A 20,000-nucleotide genomic window follows, 5' to 3' on the forward strand; every position below is an offset into this window, starting at 1 on the left:
ATAGAGTACAAGTAAAGTTTCTTCTTCTTTCCTCTTCTACCACTGCTCTGTCTTTGCACCCAAGAAGGTGTACAGTGTGTACAAAATAAAAATTAGTGTAGTTTGTTTTTGACTTCTTTTAGGGGGAAAATCCAAGTTGATCATTTGTCTGTTGTTTTTTTTTTTTTTTCACACAGCAGAAATACTCAGATCAATTACCACAGCTGCTGAACCAGCAAAATATTCTCAAAAGTTCCAGCAAACAGGTAAGGGAAATGAAAAACAAGTTTCAAAATTGAGGGGGCGATGCTGACGATAGCCTGCCATGATTAGTCTGTTAAGAAAAACAATTGTTATACCTCCCAACTCAAGTACGTTTTCTGATTGGAGGAGAACGTGTCACCTGTCATTGGTCAAAACTTCATGGCGCCCTAGGGCGAACAAAACTTCATGACGCCCTAGGGCAACAACAACTTGAACTTTCGACTCACACGTGATCAGGTCGTGCACCTTTGAAACGGCGGCAAATCTGTACGCCAGCCGACGTCAAGCAAATAATTTTTATCTGTGTATTGTTCTATTTTGAGTTGGGAGGTATAACAAAATACTTAATGACTGGCCCCTCGGGAAACAGTGAGTTTTGTTTCCCCTCGACCTCAATGTTTTCCTCGGCTTCGCCTCGGGGAACATTGAGGGTCTCGGGGAAACAAAACTCACTGTTTTCCTTGGGGCCAGTCATTAAGTGCTTATTAGATTAAGTCCGCGACGCAGGCAATACTGAAGAATATTGCTTGTTAAATTGACCAATTATAGCACATGTGCTTCTCGGAATTCAACAAGGCGACCAACCGGCACATTGAATGCCGAGAAAACCCTGGAGACGGGGTTGTAAATTGCTACCTTTTGCAGGGATTTAAAAAAGATTAAAACTTATCCTTCTGCTTTTTTGGCACAACACGCTGATAAATTACCCACTAAACTATAACATCACTATCGCGACGATGTTGAAGTTCTCTATCGCTCAGGAAGAATTCTTATTCAACGCAAGCCTTGGCAGTCGGAGTAAAGGGCCGGGTCACCAAGCTGGGCATGCGTATTTGAAATAATCTTTGCCTCATTTGCATTTGTATTGACCTTGCAAAGTCGGAGCGAAGTCCTTGACGTGATTTTCCAGTTTGTGAATTTTCCCCATTTTCTGTCGGATTGCAGACCAGTGGTTTTCATGTCTTGTGTTGAAAGTGGAACTTTCAAATACGGGCCAATTTCCAGTGACATACTCAAATTTTCGATTCGATGGATTTTCATATTCTTTAAGTTGCAGCATTTTTGTCAAAAATGTCGGTTGTGTTCCGGCTAACACCTCCCACGCTTTTCAATGTGAGCAATTTTATTTGTTACTGAAAATTGGTTTTGCTACGTGTCTTCTAACGCTGCAACATCACGTCGAAACTTGGCTCTAAAGCAATAAGCGGACGATTTTTGTGGCATTTTTGGCGTTCGCAGTAGTGCGTTTTTGCTTTTGCCTAAAATTGACCGCAAGTTTATGTTCCACAGCCTCATTGCATCACGCAACAAAGTTTTACCAGTATTTCTACTTTTCAACTGATGATAGATCGCTCGCGAGTAACGTCGCATTTTATTGGCTTTCGCTCGCAGTCTGTTCTTAAGTGGTTTTTTGGTTTTAGAATTTGATTGGTTTCCAAATTTAGGGTTTTTTTGAGGACCATGTTTCAATTTGTTTTCCTGATAAGCGCCGAGCAAATTAAATAATTTATTTCTCCAGATCACTCAGTAATTCTCATCGCTTGGCAACATGTTTTTTCGGCTCAGAGCAGATGTTTTCGGATTTCCAACCGCTTGAATATTTTTATCTCGCACAGCACTGTTCATTCCAAACTCATGCTGAGGATTGATTATACCGATAAGCGAAATTATATGAATGTCATTCAGAAAACCTCTTTGAGTAAACATAATCTCCTTTTTCAGTTGCGTTTCAATAGCAAAAGTGTCTAAGTGTCTGTCTGCAGATGACAGACAGTTTATTATCTGACAAGTTTCAAGCGAACGACTGAGAAGCGTTGTGTTATGGTGAAACAAGGGGAAAAACTGGCCCACAAAACCGGCATCTCGATCCAAAAAAATACGAGAACATTGACCCGAGGGCAAATGAAAATTCGAATTTTCACCGGACTAGCGAGCTCGCTTCAATCTGTTCAACGTAAAAAGGTGAGGTTTGTGTTACAATTTCTTTTTTATTGGAGACAACGAACGTAATGTTTGTAAACGATTCCCGAGTCTGCTGAGAATTTTTTCTTTGCTTTTTTGTGTGTTAAAAAGTAATCAAACGAGTCCATACATTTTTCTGATGTGAGTAGTGCTGAATTAAGCAATTGTCAAGTATTTCCTTAGTAAGGAAAATAAAGTTTCTGGTCACCTCAAGGGATTAATTCCCGCGATGTTACAATTTTCAATTTGATCGAATCGAATGTCGTAAGAAGTATGTTGTGGTTTTCAACGAGCATTCACCCTGAAACCGCAAACTGCGAATAAATCTTTTAAGAATAGTATTTTTTAAAATGTATTTATATTTTCGGCTTTATATGTTTTGATATTTTAATACTTCTTAATACAAGCGATGGTTGATATATGTTAAATATTAAAGTAACAAGAGTAAGAAAAATATCGTTCAATACTTTTTAATAAAGATTTTTTCTAAGATGTCTTGGCCGACCCCTTCGATTTATCTGGGCTTTTATCGGCTACCATCTGGTTGATGTATTGTTGGGAATGATATTTGGCTCGTTTTCAGCTATTTCGAAAACCATTACCACCTCTGAGTTATTTTTAAGTGAGTTATCTTATTTTTTCGGCTTGGCATATTTCGAGATCCTTTTCGTTCAAATGTTTTTTTATTCTGTGAAAAAAATCGCCGAATTGTAATGGCGACACCATGTCACCTCGTCATTGAGTAACAGCTGCGAAATTAACGTTCGTTGTTTGAATTTAATGCAAAAAATTTTGGTTGACGGATACTCGATAAGGAGACAAGATGGGATTATGTGGTAGGCAACAAAGCCTTTTGTTTGGTGTGAAAATCTGTGGTTCAAATACATCAGATCAGTTTTCGGGTTTAGAATTCGATTCGACCTATCTGATAGGAAAATTATAAAGTATAACGAGTTACTGAAAGGGATTCGAACCAATTACCTTCTTCCCTGTGATTGGCCCTCATAATAAACTAAAGAAGACGTTTGGGATCTGCGATGTTTCTCAGAAACAGGAGCAACACCTTTCTACAAGAGAGCTATTTTCAAACGACCTCCCCCCACTCCCTTATTCAATGAGGTTCGACAGAGTGGTCTGCCGGTATCTTAAAACAACTTTGTCGTGGGTAGCTGGGGAGCTGAATGACGTTCTGGCCCGGGTTGCTCGAGGCATGGTTAGCGCTAACCGGCATCAAATACCGTGGTGGAAACCGATAGGTTTGTTTTGATACCTCTTAAATAACGGTTAGCGCTAACCAGGCTTCGAGCAACCAGCACCTGGTGTTCCTGTACGGGAGAAAATTGAAGAAATTTTCCCAACACTTTTGAACAAGGCTGTCGTTCATTAAACAAGCAATTTTGTGAAGATATTCGCGGTGATAGTAAATGAAATTGTGCGGTGAATGAAAGAGTGAGTGCATCAACGTGTTTCGAACAAAGTAAATTAAATCCAAAGCGTTTTTGCTTTAATGAATATTTCTTAATCTTTTGAACGCTCGCCTAACGGACACCAGCCATCGCTACGAGAAGCAAGGAAATAATTCTCCTTTCTTAAGCTTTTAGCTAAATGTGTCTAGTCTTAATGGTAAAATTATTGTTATTTGATAGCAAAATTGAAGAAAGGTGCTGTCTTCGTAAAGCGACACCAAGAATTATGTTGGGGAAAATGAACGAGTGCTGGGAAGTGCTACAGAAAATTGAAGAGTGATGTATTGTTGATGGCTGCTAGATTCGATTCAGGCGTGCGCATGTTTATTGTTTTGAGAAAAAATACTGTTGTACCTTTGGAGTTCATAACCTCTCGCCGAAGGTGACGAATTAAGCAAACACGACGGCTACGAGTCAGAACGTTGTCCAAAAATATCATTTCCCGTTATTGTAATAATGAATGAAGTCTAAACATTACCGCTCCCCCACTTCCCCCCCCCCCCTTCCCCTTTCGAAAATGGCTTATTTGGGATTCTACCTCAACAACATCATGTTCGGTGGGGTGGGGGCAGGGAGTATAGTCAGCCATCTTTTCAAGCATAGTTAATGTTTCAAGTAATGATGTAAAATTTCGACAAGTGGGAAAGTTGCAACTCTTTTTGTCCAGGGGCCGGTTCCTGGAAGGAGGAATAAATTATACCAGATATAACAGTTATTCCAGGGATAAATCTGCTATTCTAACACAACAGAATAGATTCCGGGGATAAAGGTATTCCTGGAATAAGGCACATTTATCCCTGGAATAGAGTTATTACATCTTTCAGGAACTGGCCCCAGGATTGTTGTCTATAGTTTTATTCAACGGCGTTATAACCAGTCCAGTTATAGTTCAATTTGCCAACATTATAAGACGCAAACAAGGTGAAATAGAGCGACTTTGTGTGACCTTGAAAAAGTGTTCGCAACGGATTTGTTTCACGGATCAGTGTTTGGCAAGATTAAAACAAACCTTCTCCTTATTCCCGCCAAGGAAACTCCTAATATGGACAGTAAACAGTTCGATTGTCCAATCACATTACTGCATTTCAAATAACGTCAATGCGAAACTTTTCAGAAAGTTCCGTGGAGAGATGACGTTGTTTGCATCCGCGTTCGCTAATGAATTCGCGCTCGTTTGTTTTTGTTCGATACGCCAATTAAACGTTTTGTATTTTTGTTTACGTTCTGTTTTTACGTATATTTTTCAAGGTCATATGAAAGTCGCCCTGATCGAAAAATGTTTAAGATCGCACTGTTGCTTTTTTGTGAAGTGACGTTGTCGCCGTGACGGCGCGCCTAAAAGAGTATCTTGAATACTAAAAATTACGTTCTGTTAGAAAACGAGAAAACGTCTTGTTGAGTTGAGCTTTTAGAAAGCTGTTGTCGCAGATTTGCCGTACTGATTTTTTTTATTTATTTATTTATTTATTTATTTTTATATTTGCAACACAACAATACAACAATGTACATAAAGAATAAAATCAACTAATAACGAACAACATACTATACAAGTCGCACGTACTAAAGTACATATATATATATATATATATATATATAGGTATAATAAAACGACGAAGAGACAAACTCTTGACAGTTCCAGCGTTTAATCGACGTTTCGGCCTTCGGCCTTCTTCAGGATAGTTTAAAAGTTAAAAATTAAAAAAGCTATATACAATGGTTGTGAGTGGCAGAGTTACGGGCTTTTATATAGTACACAGAAAATGGAAATTAAGGTTACGTAAGAAAAGAAAAGGTCTTAATTACAAGCTAGGCAAAACAAAAAACAATTGATAAAAAGGAACAAACAGACTAATTAGATAAATCGTGTTATTACGTAACAAACTCGCCATTGAGGGCCTCTGAGTGAATGTGCGGGTCAATGTCATAACAAGGTCCTCAGAGAGGGCCCCTAAACAATGTAATAGATTCCCAATCGAAAGCCCCTGAATGAAAAACCAAACACAAACATAACAGAATCCCCCAATAGAGTTTTTGAACAAAGACAACAACGACTAAGTGAAGGCTAACAAAACAAAAGGGCAAGATTACAAACTGGAAACATTCAAAGCTAGATAGGAGCTAACGAGGTCCTACAGACAGCAAAAATTACGATGATTATAAATTTGGGCTGAAAAGAATTTACACTACAATAGAGACAAAGTCAACTGTTGTAGCAGATACGATTTTTGGATTTGAATTCACGCCTTTTGTTAAGACCGTGTGGATATAATGAAAAGAGTTGTGAGGTCCAAAGTAGTGTAAATTCTTTTCAGCCCAAATTTGTAATCATCGTAATTTTTGCTGTCTGTAGGACCTCGTTAGCTCCCATCTAGCTTTGAATGTTTCCAGTTTGTAAATCTTGCCCTTTTGTTTTGTTAGCCTTCACTTAGTCGTTGTTGTCTTTGTTCAAAAACTCTATTGGGGGATTCTGTTATGTTTGTGTTTGGTTTTTCATTCAGGGGCTTTCGATTGGGAATCTATTACATTGTTTAGGGGCCCTCTCTGAGGACCTTGTTATGACATTGACCCGCACATTCACTCAGAGGCCCTCAATGGCGAGTTTGTTACGTAATAACACGATTTATCTAATTAGTCTGTTTGTTCCTTTTTATCAATTGTTTTTTGTTTTGCCTAGCTTGTAATTAAGACCTTTTCTTTTGTTACGTAACCTTAATTTCCATTTTCTGTGTACTATATAAAAGCCCGTAACTCTGCCACTCACAACCATTGTATATAGCTTTTTTAATTTTTAACTTTTAAACTATCCTGAAGAAGGCCGAAGGCCGAAACGTCGATTAAACGCTGGAACTGTCAAGAGTTTGTCTCTTCGTCGTTTTATTATACCTATCTACAGATTTACGGAGAGACACGTATCCTCTGGATCCTCTTACTGGGAGTTCATCGTTAGGTAAACTGCTTTTATCAAACAGAAGAGCAGTTTTCAAGTTTCCATTGCCATTCAATTTTCCTCTGTAGTTCTACAAAGTTGTTGCCGTACTGATTTGAAAATGGAAGACTATAATATAATTTTCATTTTTACAAATGGACACTGAACAGCGGTCTGTATTTGTCAAAAATGTACTTGGTCGATCAAAGTGTGTTTTTTTCCTTATCATCCTCAAACAACAATTTTTAAACGATTATTTACCCAAATAGAAGTAAATATTTACAACTTTTACCGCAAGTGAGGACCAAAAAGTTCAATACTTGCCTAAACAGTTATGGGAAAGCATCCAGCTTTCCTTCGGCTGCTCATGTGTGAATACTGACTGAGTACACTATGATAGAAAGAATATTTGAAATGTTCATATGTTTGAAACTTCAAACGCTTATAGACCGAATGTATAAATGGCGGCCCAAAAAATATTCTTTTGTTTATGTGCTAATTAGACTCACTAGCCTAGTTTGCATGTACAAAATACAAAAGAAATGTTGCTTGAGAGCGAGGCTAGTGAGTCTAATTAGCACATAAACAAAATAATATATTTTTGGCCGCCATTTATGCATTCGGTCTATTACGGGATACAATACCAACTTACAAGTGATAAGGGGCCCGTTTCTCGAAAGTCACGAAAACGTTTTAGGCCCGAAAAACCGTTTGTGAAACTGCCAACCGCTTGTTTTGGAAAGCTGTGCCCGGTTGTTCAAAAGCCGATTAACGCTAATCCCATATTAAAACCTAACCAAGGAGTTTATTTCTCTACTCCCAACGGCTGTTCAACGCTGAATATTGGGCAAAACTTTATATTAGAAGGAGTCAATCTTAAGAAACAAGAAGAAGCAATAGAAGCTTTTCCCAAAAAGTTGAAAACATGAAACAAAAGGTTACGCTAATCCTGGATTAAGTTAATCGGATTTCGAACAACCGGGCCCTGGTCTTTTAACATGTTTTCAAGATAACAAAAAGCAAAATGACTGTGAAGTCCTCTCCGTTGGAATTGTGACACCCGAAATTTCGGGACTCTCGAGAAACGGGTTCCCTGATGCCAGATGGCTTCATTGCAAAGTGCAGCGCAACCGTGCGGTCATGGGTTCGAGTCTCGTTCAAGCCTGGAGCCTGGAGTTTTTCAGGCTTCTTTCGCAACTGCACAAGTTACTTCATAACTGAGATGATTCTCATTCTCATTTTGACTGAGATCTGAGGACAGTGTATAGGCAGATCACCTGGTCCTCGTTAACCAATCAAAACACGCGAAAAGCTCGAGCTAGAAGCTACAGTAGTTTAGGTTTAGTTCTCGAGCTTTCCACCACTTACTGCTGACCTAAGCAGCAGAGGGATTTGCATGCCGCACTGTAAATCCATAGTTCCCGGATTCAAGTCCCTCTCCTCTAGGTCACTTTGTCGTGAGTTGTGCCCGGTGAAAATTCTGCCTTTTGCGTTTCTTAAGAAGTGTCATTTGGCCCTGAAAAGTCCTCAATGGGAACGGTCAATTAGTTGTATTAATATAGCTATTATGGTTAAATATATCAATCGCCTAAAAACTACGTAATCAACTTGCCAATTGACTACATGACTCGACAACCAACAATGCTTAAACGTTTACTAGAAATCAAATTAGGGCTCTTTTCCTGCGAACGCTGTCGTATTTTTTGTTGAGCAATCGGATTGGTCAGAATTTTCTTATACTCCTTTACCACCAACCCGCGCGAATTGACAATCATTAAAAGATGATAAATCGTCGATGCTGTCAGGGGTGGTGTGGTGAGGCGCTCGTTGCTGGAAACCAGTCTACCAGCAAATCTGAAATCGCTGCCTAGATTCGAAATCTCTGTTTTTGGAAAATTAACACATGTAATTTTGTTTACCTCTTTAGGCGCAGAATCTTAGCTTGAGTGATTTCAGCAAGCAAGGGGCCAAGAAACACTCCTCCCTTATGTGAGTTATTAGTCGTGCAAATAAAAGTATTTTTGGTGAGCTTGAGGAGATAAAGTCTGTTTTTATGTCAAAGCCTGGTTAACTTCATTGCCGAGTTCTTCAGTCGCCCTGCAATCCCCCACAATAGATCTACAGAGCTACGCCCGCGCCTTTTAATATATCGATCTTCATTTCTTTACCTGATTTCCACGGTGTTGTTGTTGTTGGTGATTTTTTCTTTTCTTTTGTCCTTTTTGCGTCAAACAGAGAGAACGAGTCTTCCACGCGTGTTCGCCGGGACCCAAATGGACTAAAACTTCCAATGTCACCAAGCGGTAAGCCTTCTTAGAAAAAAATAATCTTCTTTTTCTGTAATCCCTCACATAGTATGCGCGCAATTATTGACCAATTTCACCGTCCGTGTTCAAAATACTGCCCGCTAAATTTAAACATTCGTTTTTGTTGCCTTATTCAAAGGTCATTGGATATCTTACGGCCGATTTACTGGGTACGATTTTTGTCGCGACGTTTTAAAACATGTTTTGAAATGCTACGACCCTTTTTTCTAATGCCGTGTACACAACAATCGTAAGCGAGTTGTAGGTTTGATTAGCACAGTTTTAGCCAATCAGACGGGAAAGAAAGAAAAGCTCGTGACCCGCTCGCTCGCGTTTTCCCGCTCCTAGCGCCGACTGCACAGCATTTGCTTTGTGTTTGATTGGCTCATTTGAATGTCTAGGCCTGCTGTGATTGGTCAAAGTAAAAAAATAACAAATTACTTTGATTCTAGCTATGGAATCAACTGCAAGCCATTCAAGGACCCTCCTTTTAAATTTACTTTGATTCACGCCTTTTAATTATTTATCATTTTCCATAAACGTGCAGTGGCTATCAAGAACTATGGCGACAAAATGTCAACGTTCGAGCAGTCGGAAGTTCTTGATTTTCCGGATGTGTGGTTCCTTGGTTTAGAAGCGAAAAAGATTGAAGGCATCCCTGGCGCGTCTCAAAATAACGGTATGTTTAGCTCAACTAAACTGTAAAAAGTTCGTTTGCTCTGCAACCGAATTGGTACAGTACACGTCAGAAATTCTCTTCCGAACCAAGAGTGCATTAGATAAGAGTGTTGTTATGGCATGGGTGGGCTCCCCAGCACAGTCACAAATGAGTCTATTTTCCAGGTGATCTGGTGACGTAATTCGGAGGACTGGGGAGAAAAATTTTAACGCCGTATCCCACAACCTCGCGCGGCCTTATTTTCGAATTCAACATGGCGGAGGCGAGGTTAGACCTTGTCGGGTCTACCTGAATGTTCATTCAGTAACAGAAAATGTGGTAGACACGTAATGATCTGTTGAGTTTTGGCGATGGCACTACTGCAGAAAGTTTAGAAACAACACCTAAGGCCGCGCGCGGTTTTGGGATACGGCGTTAAAATTTTTCTCCCCAGTCCTCCGAATTACGGCACCAGATCACCAGGTTTAGAATACCCGTTCCCGCGAAAATCAGTTGTCACACGTGACATGGCTTCTTCTGATTGGTTAAAATTGGCAGCCCTTCGTTTGTTTCACGCACAAAGTGTATCTAAAAATAAATTCATTTGTGACTGTGCTGGGACAAGACTTCAAACTGATAGATCAACACTCTTATCTAATTCCCTCTTGTCCAGACTTAAAGATGATAACAGTTGAAGATGTCGCCTACAGGTGACGAGAAGAGATGACCACGACAGTGACGACCATAACGGTGATAATTATAAGGAGGACGATTGTAACATTTAGTATCATGATAGTGATGACGACCATGCCGATTTTTATGAGGATGATGATAATGAGGCCGGTGACGATTACCACCATAAAGACGAAGACGGTTGACGGTCACAATCCCGACGATGACTGACGATGATGATGTCGACGACGACGACGACCATGGCGATCACGTCGACGACGAGTCAATAGGAAGCTTACGCAAAGACGACGACGTCGCCAAGGAGAACGTACTCTAAAAATGTTATTTCCCGTTATTGTAATAATTTCGTTATAACCCCAAGTCGTTCGGAATGGAAAGTGTGTATCAACATTACAGGAGTAAAATTGGCATGAACGGTGTGATTGTTTGAGAAAAAAAGTAAAATGTTCCGTCAGGTTCCTCACGTCCTCTACATAACCTCAACTTTGGTCAATTCACGTTGTTGTCAGGACGAGAACTGTGACGATTTTGTTAATAACGACAACGACTAAGGTGCTTTTTATTCCCAGGTTATGATGATGAGAATGGTAGTTACTTGAAAGCTTTGCACGATCATCTTGCCTATCGATACGAAGTGCTTGAAGTTCTTGGGAAAGGATCCTTTGGCCAAGTAGTGAAGGCACTCGATCACAAGACAGGACAGCATGTTGCCATCAAAATTATTCGAAACAAAAAGAGGTGAGGGTTTCCTCCTTTGCGGACCTGTGAGGGACTTCTGAACGCTCGATCACCCAAAGAGCGAGTTAATTTAATGATAAAAGGTGCGACACTCTAGCAGGATTTCTCGAATGCTGCAACAAGCATTTCTGCAACTGCTGTGGCTTCCTGTACACAGTCACTGGTACCCGTTTATACTCCTGGGTGAAGAGACACAGGGTAGAGCAAAGTTCATTGTGTAAGGTCCTATTTAGTTCCTATTTAGGTGAACAATCTCAGTAAGGTCTACAGGCCAGTGTGCTACAACAAGTTGCAAATTTGTTGAGACACTTTCATTAAAAAACACCTTTTCTAATTTCCAATACCCGCCGTATCTAGAATTCAAACCTTTCCCACTTCCTCTCCCCTCTTCCCCTTTCAATGTTGACTGTTTAAGTTTTCAACATTTTTTTGTCTTGCTAGCAACACAGATAAGGGGGGAGGGGGCCGGGGCTGCAGTATGAGAGATAATAGGTAAATTAATAATGTCCCAAGAAGGTGAAGTGTCCCCATTAATTTTGCAACTTGTTGTAGCTCATCATGAGAACTTGCATGATCCTGGTTAATTTAATTTCAAATCTCATGACGATCGTGCCATTCTTGTCACGGCATTATACTTTTGGAATCATTTTTGTGAGAACCTCAAGAACGCCTGGATCTATTGACTACTTTTCAGCGAAAATCGAGGAATTTATAAACGGGTAAGCAGCTATGAGATTTCAGTTCGAAATATTATTTACAGACCCCAAAACGCTTCTGGGAACAAGTACTTCTTATAGCGTTTTTACTCGCCTTCTTTGTAAACCCGATTGGTCTCAACAAAATGGGCCTTTATAACCCCAAGGGGAGAGGGGTCGTACTTTTTCACTCCTCACTTCCCCTGTAGGGACTTCCTTTATAGCGGGTTGTCTTAAATTTTCGCGAAACCCAGGGAAGAGAGATTTTACCAACCAAACGCGTTATATTTATCCTGTTTATCGCACAGATTTCATCAACAAGCATTGATTGAAGTTAAGATTTTAGAGCATTTGCGGAAAAAGGTAAGAAGTTCAGTTGCTCAAATATTCGTGGTCCCACATTTCTCTACCTTTTGGCATTCATAAAAATGTTTTATTATCATTTCTTAGGACGCGCAAAACAGCAACAATCTCATTCATATGATAGAATACTTCTATTTTAGGTAAGTCCAAAACACTTGTCGTTTATGCTCTGATCAAGGAACATTATTTCATGTCTGAACTGGACTTTGCAGGGCTTTTTTCCATAAAATTTGTTGGAATTTTTTTTCAAATAAGGCATTTGTTTGAATCGCATATTTTCGTTTTCAAATTTCGTGGGCGTCGCCATCTTGAATAATTGTGACGTATTATGGTTGCCATATATTTTTTTTAAAATGCAAGACCTTTTTGTTCCTAATCACACTCCTCCGGGGAAAAAGCTCTGATCTTGCACTGTGCAATTTCTCATGCAACTTGGGTCGCAACGGCATTGCGAGACAAGCAACAAGAAACATTGCCCAATGCATGACTCCTCGTAACGGCCAAAAACGTCCCGAGACGAATTGCAGAAACTGTTGCCGCAGAAAGGAGAATCGAGTTCTACTTTCCGCGACGCGTCTCGCCACTTTGCAACGAATTTTTCAAACATTGAGTAGTGTAGCATTTGCGCTGCAATGCCTTCGTGGCATCAGCCAATGAAATGTCCCTTGAACCTCTCAAGTAGCATGAAAATGGCGCCTTAATGCGAGCATTTTCTGTTGTTTCTGTTAAAAAAAAAACAGGACAGATTATAACGTGAGAGAAACCTTCACCTGAGTAAATGTATTTGGAGTGATTTCTTTCTTTCTTTCTTTCCTTTCATCATGATTGTTCTCTTTTCAGGAACCATTTGTGTATTAGCTTCGAACTTATGGGGTAGGTCCCTCGCTTAATTTTAGCTTTGCTTGAAAGTTCTGGTATTTTTTTTTTTTCGATCAAATTTGCGTTAAACATGTCAGATGTTCGAAGCTAATGCAGGTCTCAGCTGTAATGCAATGCGTTGTATTGTATCATTGAAAATAAATGCAACTCATCAGATCGGTAACTATAGATATCAAACGATTTTGGATTCCAACGACCATGGTAGATAGACCAATTCGGATAACTCAATGTTGTACCCAAGTCAAATCTTTTGGGAATAAAGCGTTTTGTTCCAAGTATTTCCATATCATTTAAATGTGAATGCTTCATTGTCATGCAAATTCAACACATAAAGAATCTTAACCCGGAGAGATTTGAATTGGGTACAACATTGAGTTAGCCGAATTGGTCTATTAGGGGGAAGCAATGGCCCACTTCACGCTCTTGAGTGCATCATCGGTAATCAGGGCAACATGCCGGGAAATTAAAAGGTTTGTATGGAAATACAAAGCAAGATTAACTAACTGTACATGACTCTACTTTATAGACTTTCGCCTTCATAAACCAAACAAGTAAGTTCAAGTTCACAACTGAGATGAACTGGACTTGGTATCTATTCTTTGTAATTCCTAAATATTGCTCTTGTGTCTCCATACATTCTCTGTAATTTTGTGCCTTTGGAATTACAGGAAATGTATGGCAGAAACTTTGTTTAATAAAATAATTTCTGCAATAGCCATCCTCTCCAACTTTATTCTGCGGCACCTTTGAGCGCATATCTAGATCTTCTGCTTTGGAAAATAAAAAATCCCAAAATTGCATATCATGAATACTTTTCATCGTTTTGATTTTCACACAAACCTTTGCATTTCTCTCCATCTTTGTCCTGATTACCCATGATGTACTTAAGAGCGTGAACTCGTCTAGAACTAAAATAGACTAAAAATAAATCCGGATTTGAACGGGACTATCGAGAGGGCTTGATCTCATAGTGGTACAGAAGGGTGTATCGTAATCGAAAGGTCATGGACTCAACTCCTTATGTTAGTTGATGATCATTCTCATATGCAATAATTCGTTTAATCTGCAGTTCGAACATATTTAATGGTTAGTCGCCGAAGGCGAAGTGAATATCGATGAATAAAAACCGAGACGAAGTCGAGGTTTTTATTCACCGATATTCACCGAGCCTGGGTTGAATAATAGGTGTTTATTTGAAAAATATGCATTTTCACCTTGACAAAATGGCTTGCGGCCATTTTGAAAAACCGCTTTGGTGATTATTGCGTTCAAGGGCAACCAATCAGCGCTGAGCCGAATTTTCAATAATCACCTACGTAATTATTAACAAATAGATTCCATGTTGCCGTGCGTCTGTTCAGTAATAGATCACAGATGACGTCAAAATGTGGTAAGAACAAAAAAGTGGCACACGAGGCGATAGCCGAGTGTGTCACTGATGTTCTCACCACATTTTGACGTCGTTGCTCAATATGACCACTCGTGTTACATACGAAAATACGTCATTCAGTTCCCGGATGTAGTTATTTGTAGTGGTCGTATAAATTCTATGAGTGCTTTAGTAAAACACGGTAAAACACTCCCGTCCATATAATAAGATACGATATGTATTCTCTCTCGTGTATTTCACCTCTTATAGGATAAATACGAACCTGCAGTTAGTTAGCTCTACAGGTAACGTGATCGCTCAGTTGGTAGAGCGGCGCAGCGCACATCGCACGGTCATTTGCTTGAGTCCCGTTCCCGCTCGGATTATTTTCAGGCATTTTTGCTACTGCTTAAAGGGGTACTGTCATGCTTAATTTGCTGATTTTAGGTCAAAAATGGGTAAAAATCTAAATTAGTTCTTCGCTCAAACGTACAACAACCCAATGACAAGATATGAAATATGTTTATGGCACACAGAGCTATTCGTATTTAATTCTTGGTGTCTTTCTGGAGATACTGTCTCTAACCCTTGAAAACGCTGGCCAGTTTTTTAAAGTTTCAATCCATTTCCATCCTCTCCATTCTTGGCTGCAAACAGCAAAGAATAGCTTCTGTGCACTTCAGTGGTTATTGGTAACAAAACTACAGCGTTATTTTTTTGGTTTTCATTCATGCATGGACGTCTTTTAGTGTTTTTAAGTTTGACTAAAATAGCTTGACACTACCCCTTTAAGAATCTCTCCTAAAAACGACATCTTTCGCGTAGAAAAGCATTTTACTGTAACTTCAACTTAAGTGATGTACAGAATAACCGACTCAGTCCCCTCTGGGATTTTATTATTTTTGATACAAGTTTTTCCAATTTGTTTGTTGTTTGTTTTTCATTTTTGAAAGGATGAATTTATATGAACTCATAAAGAAAAACAATTTTCAAGGATTTAGTCTTGCTCTTATAAAAAGGTAAGTTGAAAGAAAACGGAGAGTTCTTTCTTGTTCCCAGAGCTTCCGCGAGTTTTGTAGTAGTTTTGCTGATCGAAGGCTCCCCACAGGTAACGGTGCGGCGAGGCAGTCTATGATCGGAGTTTCTTATCTTGTACATTTTGTATCCTCGTCGCAGTAGAATGGAATAGGTTTCGCACTAAATTTCCCAAGAGTTGTCATTCAGTCAGTACTCGAACCTTCTTACTTACCCTCTTAAAAGTTTCAATCTTAATTACTAATCATTTCCAAGTTTCGTCTGAAAAATTTACTCGTTGCACTCGAAATCGTGTGATTACCTATACTAAGTGTATATGGATGCTCCTCATATGTTGAAGTCATTCAAATATTTTCACCATTCCATAATGCAATACGTTTTGTGGAGGGGTCTTTACATAAAAACAATACAAGTTTTTTTACCCATGGAACTGTATCATGCTACAGTGAACTGGATATTCATTGTTTTAATGTAAATGACCCCCCAAAATGAACTGTATTATGGGATTGGTGAAAAAAGGAAATTGCTGAAAAATCTGCTGCAAATTCCAATTCGATCTCGATTCACACATCAACGACCAAATCTTTTTTTTTTTTAATCGGATCTTGTACTCTAAAGCAGTTTTTTTTTTCTTTTATGAATTACTGGTTGTAATCATGGATTAGTAAAGTGCGTTCGATGTCTAATAAAATAGTAATTTTTATTGTACTGATTGCCCAGAAATATTCAGGGAAAGTGGACTTGTGGGGTTCTTTCAGGCAGTATTAAGCAGAGAGAACTTGAATCTCCTGTGAAAAGCAGCTGAGTTGACAAATCGACACTTAGCATCGTTGCCGGCGCGAATTGCTGGGCGGGGGCGAATTGGCAGTGTCCGTTTCCAACAAAACACACCACTTCACAGCTTTCTGATGTTCTGATAAGTAGGTTTAGGCATATTTGCAAGTGATACTTCGAATAAATCAACATAACTTCAATTACCTTTGAAAAAACAGCGAAGAAAACGGCAGAGCAACCAACACGCACAATTGCAAAGCACGTGGATTTGGGAATGCGGGCATTGCGGAACGAGCCCGATGTCGAGGCATGACAGATTCACAATCACATCAGATCGAGGTGATGCGTTGGTCAGCCAGTCCAAGATGGCGTCCAAACCCTGAAATCACATGGCATCACGATCGATACCTGCTAAACATATTCGCTTTAGAATGCGTGCTCCTTCGTCGGAACGGAATTAGTTAAAGAGACTCTTCAAATTAATTTATTTCGTTCCTAATTTGTTCCCCTTTTGCCTTTCTGCTTGAGTTTGTTCATAATTAATATGTGGAGATAGTTAATATGAAACTCGACAAGTTTCTTTGTTTTACGTTTTTGTTCGCTGTTTTGGCCCTGACCATGCTCACACCACACCCTTTTTCTAAGAGTGCCAATCAAAAGTTTCGATTAGTTTATTCAAAACCCAGTTGTGAACTGAGCTGTGCTCGGTCACTGTCACGGTCAATTTATCATGAAGCGAGATGTCACTGTTCTGGCTTTTGAAGTTTCCAAAGTTTCATAACCAGTCCATCTATATAAACTATGGTTTCAATAATTGTTTCCATTCTCATTTTTCAGGTTTGCTTATTCTTTACTCCAGTGCCTCAAATTGCTACACAAAGAGAAAATTATTCATTGTGACTTAAAACCGGTACGCTTTTCTAAGATGCGTGTTTACGCCCCTTTAATTGACTTGGGACAGTGAAGTTCAAACTGCAGTCAACGGTTTCGTTTATCACTGAAGCAGAACCGGTGAATGTGTCACATCTTGCGCTGCGATAGGCTAATTTCTATCCTGGTCTCCCAACTGCCGCTGTGCGCATTTTCCAAAATTCGACTTTCCACAATTTTTGCGAAAAATGCTACAGAGATTTTCTAACGGTTTCAATCCTGGACATATCTCGCAAACATGACTGTCGTCGGTGAAAACCGAAATCGTTGCTGAAAGTGAAACTTCAGAGTTCGTGTATTCCCAAACGGCTGAGTAATGTAAAACAATCGTTCTCAACCATACGAACGAAGCGGTTTACGAAACCACACAGCTGACGATGAAGATGACGTCGGCGATGACGCAACGACGATGATCATGACGATGACGCAACGACGATGATGACGATGATGATGACGCAACGACGATGATGATGACGATGACGCAACGACGACGATGATGATGACGATGACGCAACGACGATGATGATGACGATGACGCGACGATGATGATGACGCAACGACGACGATGACGATGACGCAACGACGATGATGATGACGATGACGCAACGACGACGATGACGATGATGATGATGATGACGATGACGCAACGACGACGATGACGATGATGATGACGCAACGACGATGATGACGCCGGCGGCGGCTTTTGCTTTTGTTCCAAAGCGAATCCTTGTTCAAAACGTTAGTTTACCTAGGTACGCAGGAAAACCGCAAATGGCCTATTACGAGACTTTTAATTATAAAATCCTCCGAAAAGTGCTCTGTTGATTTAATTTAGCATGCTGTTTTTGTTTTTTAATGCTTTAGGAGAATGTTTTATTACGACAAAGGGGACAAAGCGCCATAAAAGTTATAGACTTTGGTTCAAGTTGCTACGAGCATCAAAAAGGTAAATAAATTTCTGGCACTGTTGAATTACTTTATGCCTGTTTAGTTATTCCTAGCAAAAACGGGTCTTGATGCCAAAAAAAGAAACATGTTAAGATCCTTCACCGGTCCCTCTTACAGTTTCAATTAAACTTTGAAGTTGATTTTGCAATTGCTTTGGTTTTGTATCAGTGTGAAAAGTGATTAGCTGAAAAATCTGGCGTTACGTCATATATGTCAAAAAGAACACCCGCCTGTGTCTTGCTCGCGGGCGTTTGCCGCTCTTAACACCGGCGATTTGCAATCACTTTGCGTGATTGGTTTATTTTTTTAAACGTAATCACGTCTTAGGCTTGCACCACATCTCAATCAAGTAATGAGATAAAATGGCGGGGAAAAACGTGTGATAAAGTTACTAATCCGATCAAGAAGATTGATATTTTAACTTACCGATCACATAAGCTTCAGTAAGGAGAGACTGTTAGACAGTTGCCTGGAGTGACTTTAACATCTTCAATTCCCACGGCCTGCTCCCGTCTGACCTTGTAGCTCAGTCGGTAGAGCGGCGGAGATCTAACCCGAAGGTCGTGGGTTCAATTCCCACCCTGGTCAGCGTTTTTCTCTGTTCTTGTGTGGGCCCATTTCCATTAGTTGGGCTAACGCTCACATGGTTTATATGGGTAGCAAACTAGCACTTCACATTTCACTCTGATCAGTTAAGAGAAAGTTTTTTGGTTTTGAATGTGTTTATACGTCTCTTATCCCTGTTCTTTCTTGTCCTCAGTCTACACGTACATACAAAGCCGTTTTTATCGCTCACCAGAGGTTATTTTAGGTAAGCTGGCAGATTTCTGTGGCATATTGTAGATGGGTTTTCAGTGTTTTTTATAAACGTGGAAAAAGGACTTTTCGACTTTAAATTGTTTCTGTGCAAAATCCATTTTTATTTTTGTCCATTCTATTGTTCTGGAGCCAGTTTTTCGAAAGGCGGATAGCGTTATCCACCTTTTGAACAACCGAGGCCTGTTTGCTAGTCATGAAACATGTCCAGTGAGGTACAGTACCTCTTTGAACGACCCGTCCCCTCTTGTAAGATTTGTTGACAAGGGTTCTTGCGTGGGTGGGGTCAAGAGAAGTCGTAGATCCACGGCTTCCTTAAACTGAAATTAATTATTTTCTTTCCTCATTATTTTCTTTCTTTCCTCATTATTTTCTTTCCTCATTCATTAGGTATTCCATACAACATGTCCATCGATATGTGGAGTTTAGGGTGCATCCTTGCTGAGCTTTATACTGGCTATCCTTTGTTTCCTGGCGAAAATGAGGTCGAACAGTTAGCCTGCATAATGGAGGTGCGTGACATCTTTCACACTGCCTGTCATTGCATAGCTTGACTTCTTTTGATACAATACGGTTGTCCCTAATAATTAGTTTGAAGAATTTTTTTAGCTCAAAGCCATTAAGCATACTTGGCATGCATAGAGTGCAAAGAACTTTTGTATCATTCACGCTCATGCGTACAAAGCTAGATTGGCGCAAGTAATAAGGTAATGTCGCGGTATTTCTTCTTCTTTAAGTTCTTGAAGTGCCTATGAAGCGAATTTTTTTTAGCATAGTTATGAATCTTATCCTTTAAGATTGATACTTTCGAATGTTTAGAATTAAATGGTCACCAAAGGCTAAGTTATAAGTGCCCGAAGTCAAACTGTTTTGTCTTCAAAAATGGTAAAGGGTCTGGGTGAAGTTGATCGCGAAATGCCCGTGTTGTGACGTCACCTTGGGGCCGAATATTCCACACTTATGTCCAGAAATACATACCTCTTACTAACCGAGTTCGAGGTCCGTACTGTAAGTTACGGACCGAGTTTTTTTCCGTTGATTTATGGCCCAAGCGCGAAGCGCGCGGGCCATAAATCAACGGGAAAAAACGAGGATCCGTAACTTACAGTACGGACCGAGAAAACGAGGTTAGTAAGATATTTATTATATCTCTGAGGTTAACCGGGCAAGAAAATTAGTCAAAGTGAAGCGGAAGGTTC

At 39.8% G+C, this 20,000-nt stretch overlaps 1 protein-coding gene across 6 annotated transcripts in view; it reads left to right on the plus strand.

Moving 5' to 3' along the window:
- LOC138004005 (dual specificity tyrosine-phosphorylation-regulated kinase 4-like) overlaps window positions 1-20,000 on the plus strand; it is a 41,691-nt gene that overhangs the window by 14,290 nt on the left and 7,401 nt on the right. For 3 of the 6 annotated variants that reach the window (XM_068850374.1, XM_068850376.1, XM_068850378.1), the window contains 13 exons: window positions 177-245; window positions 8,525-8,586; window positions 8,833-8,900; window positions 9,451-9,582; window positions 10,824-10,992; window positions 11,996-12,050; window positions 12,138-12,190; window positions 12,891-12,923; window positions 15,252-15,317; window positions 16,945-17,017; window positions 17,902-17,983; window positions 18,746-18,796; window positions 19,192-19,313. In XM_068850374.1, the coding sequence (XP_068706475.1) occupies window positions 177-245; window positions 8,525-8,586; window positions 8,833-8,900; window positions 9,451-9,582; window positions 10,824-10,992; window positions 11,996-12,050; window positions 12,138-12,190; window positions 12,891-12,923; window positions 15,252-15,317; window positions 16,945-17,017; window positions 17,902-17,983; window positions 18,746-18,796; window positions 19,192-19,313 (1,035 nt within the window). Of the gene's footprint in view, window positions 1-176; window positions 246-1,940; window positions 2,206-8,524; window positions 8,587-8,832; window positions 8,901-9,450; window positions 9,583-10,823; window positions 10,993-11,995; window positions 12,051-12,137; window positions 12,191-12,890; window positions 12,924-15,251; window positions 15,318-16,944; window positions 17,018-17,901; window positions 17,984-18,745; window positions 18,797-19,191; window positions 19,314-20,000 lie in introns of those variants that run through there. The other 3 variants (XM_068850375.1, XM_068850379.1, XM_068850380.1) reach the window with 2 other exon arrangements.

The sequence above is a fragment of the Montipora foliosa genome, chromosome 5 (genome assembly GCF_036669935.1).
Source record: "Montipora foliosa isolate CH-2021 chromosome 5, ASM3666993v2, whole genome shotgun sequence".
Classification (NCBI taxonomy): domain Eukaryota; kingdom Metazoa; phylum Cnidaria; class Anthozoa; order Scleractinia; family Acroporidae; genus Montipora; species Montipora foliosa.